Source organism: Trichomycterus rosablanca, chromosome 3, assembly GCF_030014385.1.
Source record: "Trichomycterus rosablanca isolate fTriRos1 chromosome 3, fTriRos1.hap1, whole genome shotgun sequence".
Classification (NCBI taxonomy): domain Eukaryota; kingdom Metazoa; phylum Chordata; class Actinopteri; order Siluriformes; family Trichomycteridae; genus Trichomycterus; species Trichomycterus rosablanca.
Window position 1 is genome coordinate 38,356,357 of NC_085990.1, and position 18,803 is coordinate 38,375,159.

An 18,803-nucleotide genomic window follows, 5' to 3' on the forward strand; every position below is an offset into this window, starting at 1 on the left:
TGGGCAATGAATACTTTTTCAATGCACTTTTCTGTGTATCTAATTGGTGGGCATGCTCAAATTTAAACTTCCATCACTGATCTAAATAAAGACTGCTGTGCCACCCATTATGCACAGGGAAAGGTTTGGCACTGTAGGAACATATCCTGCAAAACTGTAGTCAAACCCATTTTCATGTCTTCACTGCTCCATAGCTCTTGTAAATGGGAATTGCTGGACACTGAAACTACGGTAATAAGAGACTGGGCAGATGGTGTGTGAACACTTGGCATTGGATCACAGAGGGTTTGGGGGCTGATAAGGACAGAGCATTGGACAGGATGGGGTGGGCTTTTCTTACCTGGGCATACTGCAGTGTTGTTGCAGGGTCTTTGCTCGCGCAGTGGCCCGCTACACTGTGTGCTGTATGAGGCTGAAACGCAGAAGCGCGTCCTACTCTGCCAGCCCTCGCCACACGTGGCCGAACATACGCTCCACGGGGACCACTCCTCGCCCGTAGGAGAGTCTGCCGAGGCAGGGTAGGGGTGGACGGAGGGAGGTAGGGGGCAGGAAGAAGCAAGGTTCAGAAGGGGCAGGAAAAAGGGCCAAAAAGGATTAGCATGCAGGAAGGGCTTCCTCTGCTAGGAAAAGATGTCAAGCCTCTTTTCATATCCAGAGCATCCACCGCCAACAAGGTGAATGCTCCTATTCAGGATATGTCCAATCATTTTGACAAAACAATGATTTAAAGTGGCTATCCAGCAGTTTATCAAATATAAAACAGGCCTGACAGTGTCTAGTTGAAGAAGCAGGAAATAATGGTAATCATGCAAAGGAGGCTTGACTGTTCAATAAAATAGTGCCAGGCTGCCATTGCCCAATAAGCAGATGGATGACAGAAGAGCAGTAATATGAAGAGCTTTTATGAGAGTTCAGTAGGCAGTATTGAAGTGTCATAACCAACCAGTAGAAAAAAAAAGAAGGGCTGTCAAAACTAGCAAGGAAGCCTTTTGTAAAAGACCATGCTCATTTCTATATCGTACATGGTGAATGGTACTCAGCATGTCTTAACCATTTAACATCAATATGTAAAGGTATATTGATCAAAACATGTCATTTACAATACATATAAGCACTGAGAAAGTAAGTCATCCTAATTCAGTATTTATATAATTGTTAGAAATTAATTTATGTGTTATAAAGCACACATTATACATTTTGCACCTCAAAGCCTGCATACATGATATCAAATGTAAGCTAACTATAAGCTTATAGCTAACTATAAGATTGTTGGACATTCTGTTGTGTCATCCAAAACAGCATTCGTAAGGTCAGATCAAAGTTGGATGAGAAGAGAAGACTCAGGGTCAGGTCCCTGTGCAGGCTATTGTAAATATAAGTAATAAGATAAGAAAGATTTAAGTGATTTGATTAATGTGTTAGCAATAGGTGAGGTTAAAAAAATAAAATTCCCTTCCTTCCTTTCTCTCTCCCTGCCTCCCTCCCTCCTGCCCTGCCTTCTTCCCTCCTTCCTTCCTTCCTTCCTTCCTTCCTTCCTTCCTTCCTTTCTTCCTTCCTTCCTTCCTTCCTTCCTTCCTTCCTTTCTTCCTTCCTTCCTTCCTTCCTTCCTTCCTTCCTTCCTTCCTTCCTTCCTTTCTTCCTTCCTTCCTTCCTTCCTTCCTTCCTTCCTTCCTTCCTTTCTTCCTTCCTTCCTTCCTTCCTTCCTTCCTTTCTTCCTTCCTTCCTTCCTTCCTTCCTTCCTTCCTTTCTTCCTTCCTTCCTTCCTTCCTTTCTTCCTTCCTTCCTTCCTTTCTTCCTTCCTTCCTTCCTTCCTTCCTTCCTTTCTTCCTTCCTTCCTTCCTTCCTTTCTTCCTTCCTTCCTTCCTTCCTTCCTTCCTTCCTTCCTTCCTTCCCTCATTCTACCAGCCTCAAGCTCAGTAACTGTCCTGTGCAACATTGCTCCCAGCACCAGACACTTTTATTATGGACACTTTATTTTTATGTTTACTCTTATTTATTATTATTTTGCTAGATTTTATAGTTTTATGTGTTTAACTTATTTATATAATTTACCTTAATGAAGGCTCTACAGGCTTGCTCCAAACAACATCTCATTGTACGTGTACAGTTACAATAGAGATGTCTTATCTGCCACTCAATATATATCCTATATATATAGTGCAGTTAAAAAAAATATTTGCCCCCTTCCCAATTTTTTTTATCTATCAAATCAATAAATTACTTTTGATATTATACAAAGCTCAGTAAAGCAAGTAAGTAAATACAAAATGCTTTTTAAATGATAATTTTATTAATTGAAGTAAAATGCTGTTCAACCCCACCTGGTCCTATGTGGACAGGTAACTGCCCCCTTAGCAATTAAATTAACCATTTAGCAAAATTCAATTGACAATTATCAATTTCCTTAGCCACACATTGATGACACATGATTACTGCCAGACCTGTTGAATTTAAATCACTTAAACAGAACTAGTCTGGCAGTGTGAAGCACTGGGTAGATGACCTAAAAAAGCAGCACATGATGCCATGTTCAAAAACAGATAAAAACAAAGTCTAGAATGTACAGTCTGAAAAGTGTCACAAAGTCATTGCTAAGGCGATGCACTCTCAGCAAACCATAGTAAGAGCCTGTATCCACAAATTACACAAACCATAAACTTGGAACAGTAGTGAAGAGTTTTCATAAATGGCAGGCCAACCAAAAGTTTACCAAGAATGAACTGATGACTATCCAGGAAGAACCCAGACAAAACCAGACAAACATCTAAACAAGTGCAAGCTCAGTTAAAGTCAATATACACAATTCCACAATAAGAAAGACGCTGAGCAAAAATGGCATCAATGGGAGTTGCAGGGTGCAAACCACTGCAGACCAAAAAGAATACAAAGGCTCATCTTGCATTTGCCAAAAATATCTAGTCAAACATGATGGTGGTAGTGTGATGGTCTGAGGGTGCTTTGTTTCCGCATGATCTTGACAACTTGACATAACTGATGATGTCTATGAATTCTGCTCTCTATCACAAAATCCTGAAGGATAATTTCTGTCCAACAGTTTGTGAACTAAAGTTCAAGCGCAATTAGGTTATGCAGCAGGACAATGATCCGAAGCGCACAAGCAAGTCCACCTCTGAATAACTCAAAAAGGTTTTAGAGTGGTTGAGTCAAAGACCTGAATTAAATCCCATTGAGATGCTGTTGCAAGACCTTAAATGGGTGGTTCATGCTCGAAAACCTTCCAGTGTAACCAAATTAAAACAATTCTGAACTGGAGAGTGGACCAAAATTCCTTCACAGTGATTAAAAAGACTTATTGCAAGTTATCACTAATGTTTAATTGCAGTTTCTACTACCAATAGTGGTACAACAGGTTATTAGGTTTTAAGGGGCAGTTTGTTTTCACAATAGATGATATAGGTGTTGTTTAAACCTTTATTTTCAGTAAATTGAATATTTTAGTTAAAAGCTGCATTTTGTGTTTGCTTGTGTTGCCTTTTTTAAATGTAGCTGGTCTATAATATTTAAATGTAACTATTTAGCAAAAATCTAAGACATTGGGTGAGGGGCAAATACATTTTCACTTTATTAAATACTGTAATAGTTTATATACAGCATATTTCTATATATTCTTTATTTTCATTATTTTTCTATGGAAAACAAGGCAGATAAAAAAGAAAATAATGGAAATAAATTCTATAATTATATAGAAATATGCTGTATATAAAAACAATCAATTACAGGTTGGCTTACTGTATGTCAGGCATTACAACATATAATGTATGCTTTATAAAACAAGATAAATGCTTTTAGAATGCTTTATAAATACATTCAATAAGATTATTGGAATAACAATGCTTGATCTGTACATTTCTTTATACTCTGCGATTGACTTAATATAAAGTAAAAGCAATACACCCACTCTAACTCCAAAGGGCAGAGTGAACATGGTCAAACCATGCAATACTTAAAACCACATGCAGTCACTTTGTATTTACAATTACTTCCTGTCTATGTGATCTATGCATCAAACCTGTAATCAAGATGCAAAAGGTGATCATGCAAAGATGAAGACAACGTGATCATGTTTGTCATTGTTAGTTATGAAGTTGTTGGCTCAACAACCTCTCTTAGATGCCTACAATATTTTTAGTCTTTGAGCCATGGAGTCAATGATTCATAGACATACTGGTGTCTTACTATGAACCGTGCCAAGAGACGTCATGTGACACACACATCCCACTGACATTCAAACGAGTGAGTCCATAGCCACATGCACATCCAATCTATATCCCTGTATGAGTGTATAAACCAGAAGTGGCCAAACATCTGCCTACTATGTGTACACAGATGTGCATAAATATGTGTGTGTGTGCTTGTGTGTGTGTTTAAGCCCAGGTTGTAAAGTAAGCTGGTGCTTTTACTCTTACCTGTTTCTGAAGTCAGCTGTCCACTTCGGCTCTTGTCCACATCCTCTCGTTTGCGGCTCTCCAGCATTCGCAGAGATTGGCTTCGAGAGCCATATCGGCCTTTGCCTGCAGGATTGGGGCGGGGTTAGCTTTTAAAAAGGCTTTCCTATGGGACAGAGCTGTGAGAGACTGTTCACCAGCATCTGCTCTGCTTGGGGTTTGTGTAGGATTCAATAGAGATGCATCATGGGTGGACAAATCTTAAGAAAACCGTCGGTTTTGGGATAACAGTTTCATATTGGTGTCTTAATTTATATGGCAGTGCTTCCTAATCCAAATCTAATTTAAATCAGCTCAGTATTGCATATTATTTAGGCTCTGTGCCTTATTTGAACCTCTAACTGGAGCCACTCTTTGAGCCAATGTATATCATTTGAGCCATTAGATTAGAAAAGTATCAGGCAAGGCCATAATTACAATATATAGAATTCAGATCAAAATGTCCACCCTCAATATAATGATGTTAAAATTATACTAACCTTACATAACGTAAGGATCCGTCAGTGTTCCAATTAGTTTTTAATATGGCAGTAATGTTTTAAAATACCCCTTCCTCAATTCCAGTAGGTTTGGTCCCCCTTATTGTTTAATTCATGGCTATGTCCTTTGTATTTTTGTGGCCTTTCTTTGCAGTGATACCCTGGAGGTAAAATGAACCTAATTCTGTTGTCCAAAAACCTGAGCTGGTTTTTGCTATCTTCAAACAATGACTACAAATCCAGCTCATTACTAAGTAACTAAGTAAATAAGTTATCACAGTCTGATAGTGGTTAAGCACCAAAAACATCTGTAAGTCATCCTGGACAACAGATTTGCTAAATGTTGTAAATTTAAATGACATTCTGGTCATTGCTATGGACTGTTTTCATCAGTCACAGAAACTAGATTATTACTATGGGATGTGCCCTTTGGTTTTAATGACTGTTTGAATAGCTCAGAGGTAATGATGTTCAATCTTGCTCAAATATGTCCACTTTTAAAGGCCATACAAGTTGTCAAATTTGCACATACAATTGTGTGACTGAAAAACTGTAACACATTTTTGTCCAAAAACATTGTTTTGTGCTTTAAGCAATCACAATTACTAACTATAAGCAAATCCTAAAAACGAATATTTTTTACTAAACATTACTAGTACAATCTGTAATACTGTTTTTTTGGCCTCAGTTGATAAAAAAAAATCCAAATCTAAAATTGTGTGTACTACTAGCTGTGTTAATAAATGTGAAGTTATGCCATGTTGTATTTGCAGTACTTGCATTTAACAGCTAGGGGCATTTTACCTGCTAGGGGTGGTAGGACATTATACACATCATATATATATATATATATATATATATATATATATACAGGGGTTGGACAAAATAACTGAAACACCTGTCATTTTAGTGTGGGAGGTTTCATGGCTAAATTGGACCAGTCTGGTGGCCAATCTTCATTAATTGCACATTGCACCAGTAAGAGCAGAGTGTGAAGGTTCAATTAGCAGGGTAAGAGCACAGTTTTGCTCAAAATATTGCAATGCACACAACATTATGGGTGACATACCAGAGTTCAAAAGAGGACAAATTGTTGGTGCACGTCTTGCTGGCGCATCTGTGACCAAGACAGCAAGTCTTTGTGATGTATCAAGAGCCACGGTATCCAGGGTAATGTCAGCATACCACCAAGAAGGACAAACCACATCCAACAGGATTAACTGTGGACGCAAGAGGAAGCTGTCTGAAAGGGATGTTCGGGTGCTAACCCGGATTGTATCCAAAAAACATAAAACCACGGCTGCCCAAATCACGGCAGAATTAAATGTGCACCTCAACTCTCCTGTTTCCACCAGAACTGTCCGTCGGGAGCTCCACAGGGTCGATATACACGGCCGGGCTGCTATAGCCAAACCTTTGGTCACTCGTGCCAATGCCAAACGTCGGTTTCAATGGTGCAAGGAGCGCAAATCTTGGGCTGTGGACAATGTGAAACATGTATTGTTCTCTGATGAGTCCACCTTTACTGTTTTCCCCACATCCGGGAGAGTTACGGTGTGGAGAAGCCCCAAAGAAGCGTACCACCCAGACTGTTGCATGCCCAGAGTGAAGCATGGGGGTGGATCAGTGATGGTTTGGGCTGCCATATCATGGCATTCCCTTGGCCCAATACTTGTGCTAGATGGGCGCGTCACTGCCAAGGACTACCGAACCATTCTGGAGGACCATGTGCATCCAATGGCGGTGCCGTGTATCAGGATGACAATGCACCAATACACACAGCAAGACTGGTGAAAGATTGGTTTGATGAACATGAAAGTGAAGTTGAACATCTCCCATGGCCTGCACAGTCACCAGATCTAAATATTATTGAGCCACTTTGGGGTGTTTTGGAGAAGCGAGTCAGGAAACGTTTTCCTCCACCAGCATCACGTAGTGACCTGGCCACTATCCTGCAAGAAGAATGGCTTAAAATCCCTCTGACCACTGTGCAGGACTTGTATATGTCATTTCCAAGACTAATTGACGCTGTATTGGCCGCAAAAGGAGGCCCTACACCATACTAATAAATTATTGTGGTCTAAAACCAGGTGTTTCAGTTATTTTGTCCAACCCCTGTATATATGCTTAAGAAACAGAGTCATAGTCTGTTAACATCAGCCAATCATAAGAATAAAAAAATGTTTATTCAATTGACTGGCTGTAGCTAAAAAAATTTACATGTTGCTTTGAAAAATAAACTGGTGAATATTTACTGACTCTAGGGTTAGGGCAAACATGGGTTTCAATTTAAATTGCTTATTAAAAATAGGACCCTTATTTATGCAGACTTATCCTTAGGCTGGGTATGAGGAAAAATGGTGATTATGTGGACAGACTCAATTAGATGTTTTAGTCATTTTTGTGCCTAGACAAAAGACAGAAATGCCATGCTCCCGAAGAAGAGGTATTTACTATGGTTTTGCCTTGACTTTTCTATGCATTAGCACAAACAATATCATTTTAAACATATTGTTTTGCATGTGTATTAAACACTCTCCGCATCTTGCTCCTCTAGGATTGATTTCATTTTTTTACCATTGATGGCAAGAACATCACACTAAAGAACCTCCCTCACAATGTAGCTGATCATTTGGTTCCCTTGCTCATACTAGGCTGCTTTCATGCAGTTGCATCATAACATAAAAATACAGAAAAGTCCATTACAAAACCAATTATTTAACTAAATGTAACTAATAAACATATTCAATCAGACAAAACACCCATGTTTGATTACTGAAAGAAATTGAAAAAGGTTTTAAAATATATTTGTTTGGAGGGTTTTTCACAGCAGTGTTCGGCTGAAAGCAGCTTGTTTCATTTGTTGCTGCTAATGGTGGCACAACCAGTCATAAAGTTTGGGAGGTTAAAAAAGATATTAATATGTAGGTTGTAGGTATACAGATGTACTGGAAAAGAATATGGCCTTCCCTAAATTGTATGCCACAAACTTAAAAGTAAATATATTTATAATTGATCTTAATGTGTATGACTGAATCACCTAAACTTAATTATTAGAAAAAAAATGCCCACATACTTTTGGCTATATGCTGCATATTTAATTTCTTCTCAGGGGTCCCTTGGTTCATAATAATCATCTTTAGGATCCTACAGATTAGTTCAAAAAGAAAAATACTAGAAGTAAAGCTATGAAACCTACTTTTGTATAACATCTGCAAGATATGTATGACATAGATGCATATTGTGGACTGTATAGGATGTCAGTGCATCCACACATCTATTGTGTTGAAATGATCGATCATCGTCTAGTTGACCACATCCCTAATTAACGTGGGTCTGTATTAGAGCAATTAACCAGCCACCTACCATTTTTACCGTAGAAAAGCATGTTTCTTGGCAACCAAACCAATAAATACTAGGCCTGAGCAGATACACTGTGACATACACTTGCTTTGTGGGCTAGTTATTAAATTGATTTGATTTGTCCACCCGTGTGCTCTACTGGGGCTGGGTTCATTCTAAAAAAAAAAAAGCGCATCGGATGTGTGCCTACAGACGTCATAGCAGTATTACAAGTATGTTGTCTGTCTATGTGTGTGTGAGAGTGTGTGTGTATGTGAGTCTGAATAACAGTACAGAATATAATGACAGGTAGAATTGTGTTAGAAGTGTATGGCACACTGGTGTGTATGAAAACAGGGAAAGTGAGATGGAAAAGCAGTGGATGTTTAATGAATGTAAATGCAGAACATGCATGAATGGAACACATATATAAATGAAGACATTTACAGCAAATGGCCCTGACCATGAAACTATCCATTAAATCATGACCTTTTCTACATAATGTTTTGTGAGTTACATGTTATCTACACTAACAAATTCACCCACACAATTAGCATTCTAGCTTACCTGTGTTGGTGTCTTCCATTCCTGTATACTTCAGCGTGCTTAAAACCTTGGTCTTAGACAAGTACTGGCTGTAGCCTATATTAAGAACAAAACAGAGAAAAGCTCATTATTAATCTGTTTAGATTTCCCAGCAGGAAACACTAATAACTCAGTTTAATGTGAAGTATAAAAACACACACACACACACTCAAGAGATAATGTGTATCTGAAGAACTGCACAAGAAAAGAATAAGCAGCAGCTGTTTTTTTTCAAAAGAAATGTGGTCACTTACCTCATTATTTAAGTGCTCATATAAACAGCCCATTCTGATCTAATTTAATAATCAAATAAGATGTATTTATAATAGATTGCATCAAGCAATGTACTGAATCACAGACCAATGTACTAAATAGTAATATTAATTAATTTAGTATTTAGAATGTAAGACAGTATAGTTTTTATACCCTGAATAAGAACAGCATTATGTTCTATATGGCATCATACCAAGACTCAATGCTCATATCTTAAAATTAAACTGGGAAATGTTACTGAACTTTGACCATGACATGATTGTAAGTTTCTGTAAATTGCTTATTTATTTAAAATGTCATGCCCACAGCTTGTGGTTGTTTTACTGAGAAAGGTGAAAATCCAGTAAGTGGCAGTTATGTAATGAAAATTGTAATTGAATGGTGAGGAGAGTTAATTCAAGACCCATGTGCAGTAGCTAAACAAAATCAGAACCAATGAAAAGACAAAAAGACAAAAGCAGTCACACTTACAGTGTGACAGGAGAAAAACAAAACAGAGCCAGTGACCCTACTCCTTGAGAGTGATCTTAACTGCCAGCAGTTATTCCCAACATCATAATTTCTCTCTTTGGTGGATGGCTGGTAGGACAGGAGCAATATGTGCATGGTGCAGTCTGTTGTCAGGCCCTATGCTTTGGGATAGAACCCATATGTCAGAGGCACCCACATTAAAGACAAAAGGGACTTTGGGGTTTGGCAGTCTATTCACTGTGGCTTATACAAGGTGCCTACATTTGTCAAAAGCTTTCTGAGCTTTTAGCATCCACCAAAATCGACTCAAGTTTTGATTTTTTTGTGAGATTGGTTAAAGGTGCTACAGTGATACTGAAATTCCTATTAAATGGTCAGAAAAATTCACAAAACACAAGAAGCATTTGAACAGCCAGACAAATATGGGACAAGACTAGATGGTAATGGCCTTGTTCTTGGATGGATCCATTGCAAGCCACCCCTGGAAACCATGAAGTCAAGAAGAGGTTACAATGCTACAGATTTCTCCAGATTCACAAAAAAGTGGCTATCAAGGAGCAACTGCAGAATGTGTCAGTGTGTCACATGATTGTCTATGGTCTTACAGATCAGAATGTAGTCACAGTAGACAAACGTGTAGCACCCCAGTGACCAGTGGCGTAACAAGGAGCTCATGGGCCCCAGTGCAAAAAAAAATGTAGGCCCCTCAACAAATTTCATATATATATTCATTCAGAAGTTCATGTGGTGTGCCTTGTGCTAAGCAAAATAATGTACAATAGACTTCAAGTCCAAATTCCTGGTATTTTTAATGCACAGTTTTAGTTATTTTAATTTTACTTGTGGTTGAGCCCCCGCCCCCCTGTCTTGGGCCCCAGTGCACATGCCCCCCCTGCAGTTACGCCCCTGCCAGTGACCCCAGCGACTTCCTCCTTATTTAACGGTTGGATGATAGCTGGGGCATTTATTAGCCCAAAGGGCATTACCCTGTATTCATAGTGTCCTGAGTGGAGTAGTAAAGGTTACCTTTAATTTAACCCCCTCTCTGATTAGGTTATAGACACTCCACAAGTCTGATTTTGTGTATACTGGGGCCTGCTGCGGTGACTTGAATACAGAATTCATAAATGACAGGGGGTAAGAATCCTTGGTTATAATTTTGTTTAGTCTGTGTTTGTCAATGCAGTTATGCAAGACCCTGTCATTCTTGCCCACAAGGAGGATACCTGCTCTGGCATGTAAGTGGAATGGATGAACAAAACCAGGACCTCTCAAATGTATTTTTTCATAGCCCTCTGCTTGGAGGCAGACAGGAAGAACAGCCTTCTACAGGATGATGTAGTGCCCAGGAGAAGGTCGACTGTGCTGTCATGGAGATGATGTGCAGAAGGATTTGGGCCTTGCATTTATGAAAGACTGTCCACAGGTCATGAAGGTGATAGTAGCTGGTCTGAGAGGGCTACACTTAGCATCTTGCCCACCAAAAGGACTTTGCCCAGTGGCATCAACCATGCTCCCAGTGGCAGTTGTCCAATCAGATGGCCAGGTCATATAGGAGCTTCAAAGGCAGTGGCGGGTCATGGGTAGCCAACTTGTCCTTAAACTCCTCCAAAATTTTCCCCTGGAAAGCAGCCATTATAATATGAGAGTTACCACCAGTGTGGGCTGCAGAGGTAATCAACTCAGCATAGTTAGCGAAAGAAATGTGGTCCTGTTAAATGTGGAGGAACTAAGGCAGACTCTTTCTCCCAGCTGGGAGGTCAAATATTTAACACAGCTTTGCTGTGAACCAGTCAACAGGTAAACATAAGTCTGGAGAGTTCTCTCAAAATGTGGTGGCCCACCTAAGTGCCTATCTGGAGAGGAGCACGATAATATGAGCTACCTTTGACTGGAAGTTAAATGCCAAAAAGCACTTTAAGACACCCTGGTTCTCATCATATCTATTAGGAGAAGGTAGATGGGGATCAAAGTGATGGGGAGTGGGAGTTCTCCGGTAGTAGGAGTAGGGCACTGAGGAAGTAGTCTGGGCCTTGACCAGGGTTTGCACCTGGCCCGGGATTAATTTTAGCACCTGTTCATGTTGTCCTTTTATGCCGCATTGCTGCTTAATGGATTCATTGACTCTGTACAGCTTTGTTTGGTTCATAGAGTCTTTCTGTAATGGGGTGGTAAGAAGAGACAGTTAAGATGACTCACCCCCAAGCTGATTCTGGAACCGAGTGCAGTGGCTGAATAGAAGCAAAAGAAAAGGGAGGCCAGAAAGACAAAAGCAGTCACACTTTTGTGAATTGCCTGAAGCGGGATGAGATACTCAGACTAACCGTGTGGCCAAAAATAAATAGAAATCCAACCGCCTAAGAAAGCATTTGATATGATGCTGTAGAGTCTCAAGGACAAATGCTCTAGAACAGTGGTGTCAAACTCACGGCCCGCGGCCAGATCCGGCCCGCCACGTCATTTTATGTGGCCCGCGAGAGCTAAAACGACTGTATGATAGTTGTGATGGTTCGAGTCGTTACAGAGACGCACTTATAATTTAACGGGACTCCTGCGCCTTTAAGAGACAACGGTGACATCGTAGTCATGGCAACTAACTTTAACCTTTGCTAAGAACCATGTGACTATTACGGCAAAGAGAACGCGAAGTAGCGTAATCAGTAATGTAAACAATTATAAATAAATACAAATAATTATCTTTCAGTATAATACCAAAGCATCGTCTGTAAGTAGTGGCGTTTATATTCTCAGTTGTTAGTAAATGTTTAGTGAGTATATCACAGCGTTTTAATTACAAATTTACCATAATTAAATACAATTGTTACCGTTGCTATAGCAATTAGTATCTTTACACAAAATTTTAACTCATTAGCGTTATTTTACGTTTGGTTGAATCTCATATTGTACCAGATGTAACACTTGACTACAGCTGTGTGCTTGTACTGTATTAAGTTCTTTATTGTTTTTATTGTTTGTATTTTTACTTCATTTTGATGCACACAGTGTATCACACAGCTGGGAAGAAAATAAACCGACTGTATTCTGAAGGGAGCTGTCTGTCTGTCTGTCTAGCTGGGAAAGAGGGATAAACTATTAGTGAGGGCAGAATGATTGTCTTAAAAATACACTGTAAAATCCTAAACAAACTGCATCTTTCAAAATGCATGCTGATTTTGTGACCTGCAAAGTGACACAGCCCGCCAGTAGATGATGTTACACATATTTACACATGATCCTAAAATGTACAAGAAGATAAGTAAGAAAATTAAGCATAATTATATTATATTATAATATAATGAAATATAATAATGAAAGTGAAAACAAGTTTGTGCTTCAGGAAGAGAAAACGGTGCATCTCTTGTGTTATGAGGCTGTGTCTGTGGTAAAGTAGGACAATACAAATGCAGAATTCGGCCTCCAAGAAAAACAACAGACTTCAATCACAGCAGGATACATTACAATCGGCCCTTTGAGGGCCACCATAATGCTGATGTGGCCCTCGGTGAAAATGAGTTTGACACCCCTGCTCTAGAGCATGAGCTAACAGTCATACCAGCCAACAAAAGGGCTTAAAGCCGAGAAGGCAAGAGAGCACACATGATTAGTCACGTTTTTTCTGCAACATGAGGTCAAAATTAGACGTAAACAACACAATTCATTAACCCAACCTTCCTTGTGTCAACAGTTCAGGTTGGTGATAATTGTCTTATAATGGTGTGGGAAATCCATTCCTCTGAAACACTGCCCCCCCTAATTCAAATCTAGCCTATTTGGAAACTGTTGCTGACCAAGTGCATTCCTTTACAATGATAATTTGCCCATTGTAAGGGCTACTTTCAGTATTATAATGCACCATGTCACAAAGGAAAAGTCATCTTAAAATAGTTCAAGTTTGTTTTTACAGCTGTTCAATCATCACATTTAAACCCAATTAATTCTTTTGGGATATGGTTGAACAGGTTTCATGGCATGAATGTTCATCTGACTAGTTATATACACAATGACAGCTATTATGCAATGTGATCATGTCAACCCATGGATCTATATCTAAATTTAAAGTTTCTTACACTTGAGAAATCCATGCCACAAACCTCTGACAGCAAAGAAGGGTTTAACTAAGTATTAGTATAGTGTTCCTTAGAAAATGACTGGTGAGCAAATACTTTATAATACTTTATAATATATTTCACTATTTTAGCACTGCAATGACATCTGCAAGGTTGTGGCATGGTTGTGTGTTTTAGTGTTATAATAAAGCTCAGCAACAGAGCTATGGTTTTAAATACTGTTTACTATCTGTTTACTTACTGGCCTTGTAAAAGACACACTTACACTTACTCATGGTGTAGGTGTACAGTTAGAGTTCAAAGTCATTTTATTTTTTTATGTGTAGTCTTGTTTTTAAGACACTGTGTTTTCAGGAAGCTGTTGGCTTTATATTTTCGATCGACTTTATAATTTTCTTGCGGCATTGACACATGCCCCAACAACAGTGCTGTACCTGATACACTTATACCAGTACAAAATACAATAACATGTTAATATCATATTACTGTCACTGTAATACTTAATATCAGAATAATCCACCACCCAAATAGCATCTGGTCATTGGAGGTCTTATGGGAGCTTATATAATAAATTAAAGCAATAAGAGGAGGTAACAAAGTATACAGAGCAACAGGTGGGCCACAGTCAGTAACTGTATATCCAAAAAGTGTGTATATACACCGCTCAGCCACAACATTAAAACCACCTCCTTGTTTCTACACTCACTGTCCATTTTATCAGCTCCGCTTACCATATAGAAGCACTTTGTAGTTCTACAATTACTGACTGTAGTCCATCTGTTTCTCTGCATGCTTTGTTAGCCCCCTTTCATGCTGTTCGTCAATGGTCAGGACTCTCCCAGGACCACCACAGAGCTGGTATTATTTGGGTGGTGGATCATTCTCAGCACTGCAGTGACACTGACATGGTGGTGGTGTGTTAGTGTGTGTTGAGCTGGTATGCTGAGTTTTAAACACATCACTGTCACTGCTGGATTGAGAATAGTCCACCAACCAAAAATATCCAGCCAACAGCACCCCATGGGCAGTGTCCTGTGAACACCGATGAAGGTCTAGAAGATGACCAACTCAAACAGTAGCATTAGATGAGTGATCGTCTCTGACTTTACATCTACAAAGTGGACCAACTAGGTAGGAGTGTCTAATAGAGTGGACAGTGAGTGGACAAGGTATTTAAAAACTGTGTCTGATCCACTTATACCAGCACAACACACACTAACACACCACCACCATGTTAGTGCCACTGCAGTGCTGAGAATGATCCAACACCTAAATAATACCTGCTCTGTGGTGGTCCTGTGGGGGTCCTGACCATTAAAGAACAGGGTGAAAGCAGGCTAATAAAAGTATGTAGAGAAACAGATGGACTATAGCCAGTTATTGTAGAACTACAAAGTGCTTCTATATGGTAAGTGGAGCTGATAAAATGGTCAGTGAGTGTAGAAACAAAAAGATGGTTTTAATGTTATGGCTGATCAGTGTACGTGTGTACATATGGTGTGGCTTATAAAATAACAAATAAATGTCCATTCAAGATACCTGTAATATCCTTCCTGGTCTCCCTTTCCCTCCTCAGTAAAGTGGCACCTCCTCCATACACCTTGTTTTGTTTTCATGCCTACTTCCCATGTTCTGTCACCAGCCCACTTCTGTAATTGGTTCTTTAGTTCATTGTTAACATCTGTTGCTTAATACCTTCTGTTTAATGTGTTTTATATACTTTGTTTTCTTTTATCCAGTGCAAAGTATTGTAGCATCAAAACATGCACTACCCAGCATTCACTGATTTCAGTATCTTGTTTTCTCGTGTCCTGTTCCTGATCCATGTCCTTTTCTTGATTAGTGTGTCCATGCCCTGTTCTCTGCCCTGTTGCCATGTTGTTTTGTGATTCCTCCAGTGTCTGTCACTGCTCCTGGTATTATAGATTTGCCTCTGATAACTGGATTTGGACTGTGATTTGCCTTTAACATGTCCCACAGGGCACAATAATACATCAATTCAATAGCCAATAAGAGTATTTATACTAAATATAACAACGTTATTTGGAGTATGTTTCTACAATTGTATAAGTGTACCTCTGCTACTAAGTCCATAAATTAGTTGAATCGTAGTGATAGAACCACCACACTATGAGAAATGCATGTATTTTCATGTCTACACCACCAGTATGAACATTACTAGACATGTTTTGACTCCTGACTGACTTGCAGAACCAAAATGTCCATATAAACAAATTACTTTAACCAGATAATGTGTTCATTTCAAACATTAATTTGTTGAGGATTATGAAATGTACCTGATGCATAGAAAGAGTTTAAAGTTTGTAGACTGATAGTGACACAAACAAAAGTACCACTCACCAGTGCAGGATTGTGGGTTGCAGGGTTGACCCTCCTCCAGCACCCCAGCACATAGGTGCACTTCCTCTGGGGGTGACTGACACACCCGTGTGCGCGTCTGAACACCTCCACCACACTCGCTGCTGCATTCGCTCCATTTTCCCCAGTTACTCCAGCCTCCTGGACACACACACAGACACACACACACATAATTAGCTGGAGTCTTCCTGGAGCAAACCCCTAATTTAGCTGAATTAAATTGCACTGTCATTAAGGCGTCCCTGCTCAGCAATGATGTGCCCCGTTTTGCAATCCATTACTATAGCACAAGGATGTGAGAATAAGCCCATAAATACCAGTAGAATGTGCCTCTCTGTGTCCTGCACCCTCATGAATGTTTAATAGCTGAAGATGCCTGTCGCTCCCACAGGCCCGACAAATATGTATTAATCTGCATGAATAGAACATGAAGCCAGCCCATGCTCGGGCACAGACATTTTTAATTACTCACAAATCAACTGTGTGGGAGAACAAGGTCTGATATCATGATGGAACCTCAATGACCAGATATAAAATAGACATACGGTGCATTAAAAAAATGTATTTAGACCCTTTGACGTTTTTCACACTTTATTGTTTTTACACTTTGTGATTTAAATTTGGATGGAAATAATTGTCCTTCTTTTACCCATCTACACATAATTAACCATAATATACTGAGAACTAGTTTTTTTCTTACTCCCTTTCTTAACCGCTTATCCAATCAGGGTTGCGTTTGGGGTGCTGGAGTCTATCCCAGCTTTTCAATGGGCGCAAGGCACACAGTAACACCTTGCCCAGGCGCCAGTCCATCACAGGGCAGACACATATACACACTCATACACACACCCATTCGCCTACAGGGCAATTCAGTGTCTCCAGTTAACCTGACTGCATGTTTTTGGACTGTGGGAGGAAACCGGAGCTCCCGGAGAAAACCCGCGCAGACACAGGGAGAACATGCAAACTCCGCACAGAAAGGACCCCGGATCGTTCCACCTGGGGATTGAACCCAGGACCTTCTTGCTGTGAGGCGACAGTGCTACCCACTTAGCCACCGTGCCCCCGAGTACTAGTTTTTAAAACCTAAAAACTGAAAAAAATGACATTTCTTATTCACTAAAGTCTCTCTACAGATAGAGTTTTGATTGAGTTTAAGTCTGGGCTTTGGTTGGGGCACTTAAACTTTAAATGGTGAAGTTTTGCACCAGCCTAAATTTGCTTGCACGCTAGATGATACCAGTTTAAGTTTGCTTACACAGAAATGTGACCACCTGTTGTCAGTCATTGGGTCTATCTGAAAACCTAGTGAGCTATCTACATAAACAGCATTTTACATCATCCTATGAACTCTCCTGAAAAGTAGGCTGTCTACATTCTTAGATGCCTTAAAATGCTGCCTACTGAGATGCCTTAATTCTGAGCAATATTCAGACTGAATAACAAGGGAGCATCCAATGCTTGTTAGTGACAGTTTATCCATTTTCACTACACAGAGAGATATGTTAGCTTGCACATTACAAGGTTGTGACAACTCAGCCCATTGGTTTGAATGGCCTGAAGCTAAGTGTTAGCTTAGTAAGCTAAAACTGCAAGGGAATTTGATGACATAATAGCTGCCTGTATAGTGCATTTAAATAATCTGCCTTATAAGTTCTATGTCTTATTAGAATCCTTTCTATGTAGGCAGCTGCATAGGTAGGCAGTGGGGCAGCTCTTTAGGTTTTCAGGCAGACCAATAGCCACTAACAAGGAATTTGAAGGCCCTGATACAACGTTAAAATGATTTATTCAAGGTACATGCTTGACCTGGCTGATTTTGTCCAAAAAACCACAATGCACACATGAACTTCGTGGATGAAGAAACATGTGTTTTAATCATGCAGTCATAAAAAAGAATGTAAATGGACACCTAACCATTAGCTTGTTGGTTTTCCCAGTTCAAAACCACCAAAAACATTAATATGCATCTGCTTTTAGATATGCTTTTAAGATGCTGGTTGTCCACAAATTGTCATACATAAAAAAGTGACTTAAGGCTGGTAAAATACATTAGCAAGCAGAATCAATATCAATTTGCTTACACAGAATGAGCGATTATTATTTTAAAACTGGATTCGCTGCTGGCAAATTCACCTGCCACGGACCATAATTGATCCCAATTCATAAACGACCGACCCTAAACGCACAACAAAACATCCAATCCATACAGCCAGCGATGATTATAAATGAAGAAATGAACCCTGGCAACTTCCAGCTGCAGCCTGATTAACTTCACGTACAAGTCACCCTCTCAGCCAGATTGTTCCATCAACTTATCACAAACAGAATAAACAGCAAGATCGGCCATCACTTGCGGATTGTAGAAAGCATTTCGGGCCTGTCACATCCCCAGAGGGAACACTAACGAAGTAAAATCTGAGTGAAATAACCTTCAGCTTCCCTTCTGAATGATTCCAGACTTATTTAAAACAAATGGGACTTATGATTAGTGAGAGAGCTGGCAAATATGGTAGAACGAGAGGAGAAAGGCTGTCAAATGAAAGCTTTTAGGAGAAGCGAGTGAAAAAAAAAAAAAAACTCCATTCGGAGATAAGATTCTCTCCTCCGGTAAAAAACGGGCCGTGAATATGAACTTTTTATTCGGCTCAGCAATCACAGGCTTGGTGTGAAAAGGGAGAAAGAATAATGTAATGTTTTCTCTTCCACACCCCAAGGACATTTTATTATGCCTTTAATAA

General features: G+C 39.6%; 1 protein-coding gene across 1 annotated transcript in view; it reads right to left on the reverse strand.

Moving 5' to 3' along the window:
* Window positions 1-18,803, reverse strand: part of adgrb1a (adhesion G protein-coupled receptor B1a) — a 134,335-nt gene that overhangs the window by 91,026 nt on the left and 24,506 nt on the right. The window contains exons 2-4 of the mRNA XM_062991273.1: window positions 16,045-16,203; window positions 8,855-8,929; window positions 4,428-4,532 (exon numbers count right to left, since the gene is read on the reverse strand). Coding sequence (XP_062847343.1) covers window positions 4,428-4,532; window positions 8,855-8,929; window positions 16,045-16,203 — 339 coding nt within the window. The remainder of the gene's footprint in view (window positions 1-4,427; window positions 4,533-8,854; window positions 8,930-16,044; window positions 16,204-18,803) is intronic.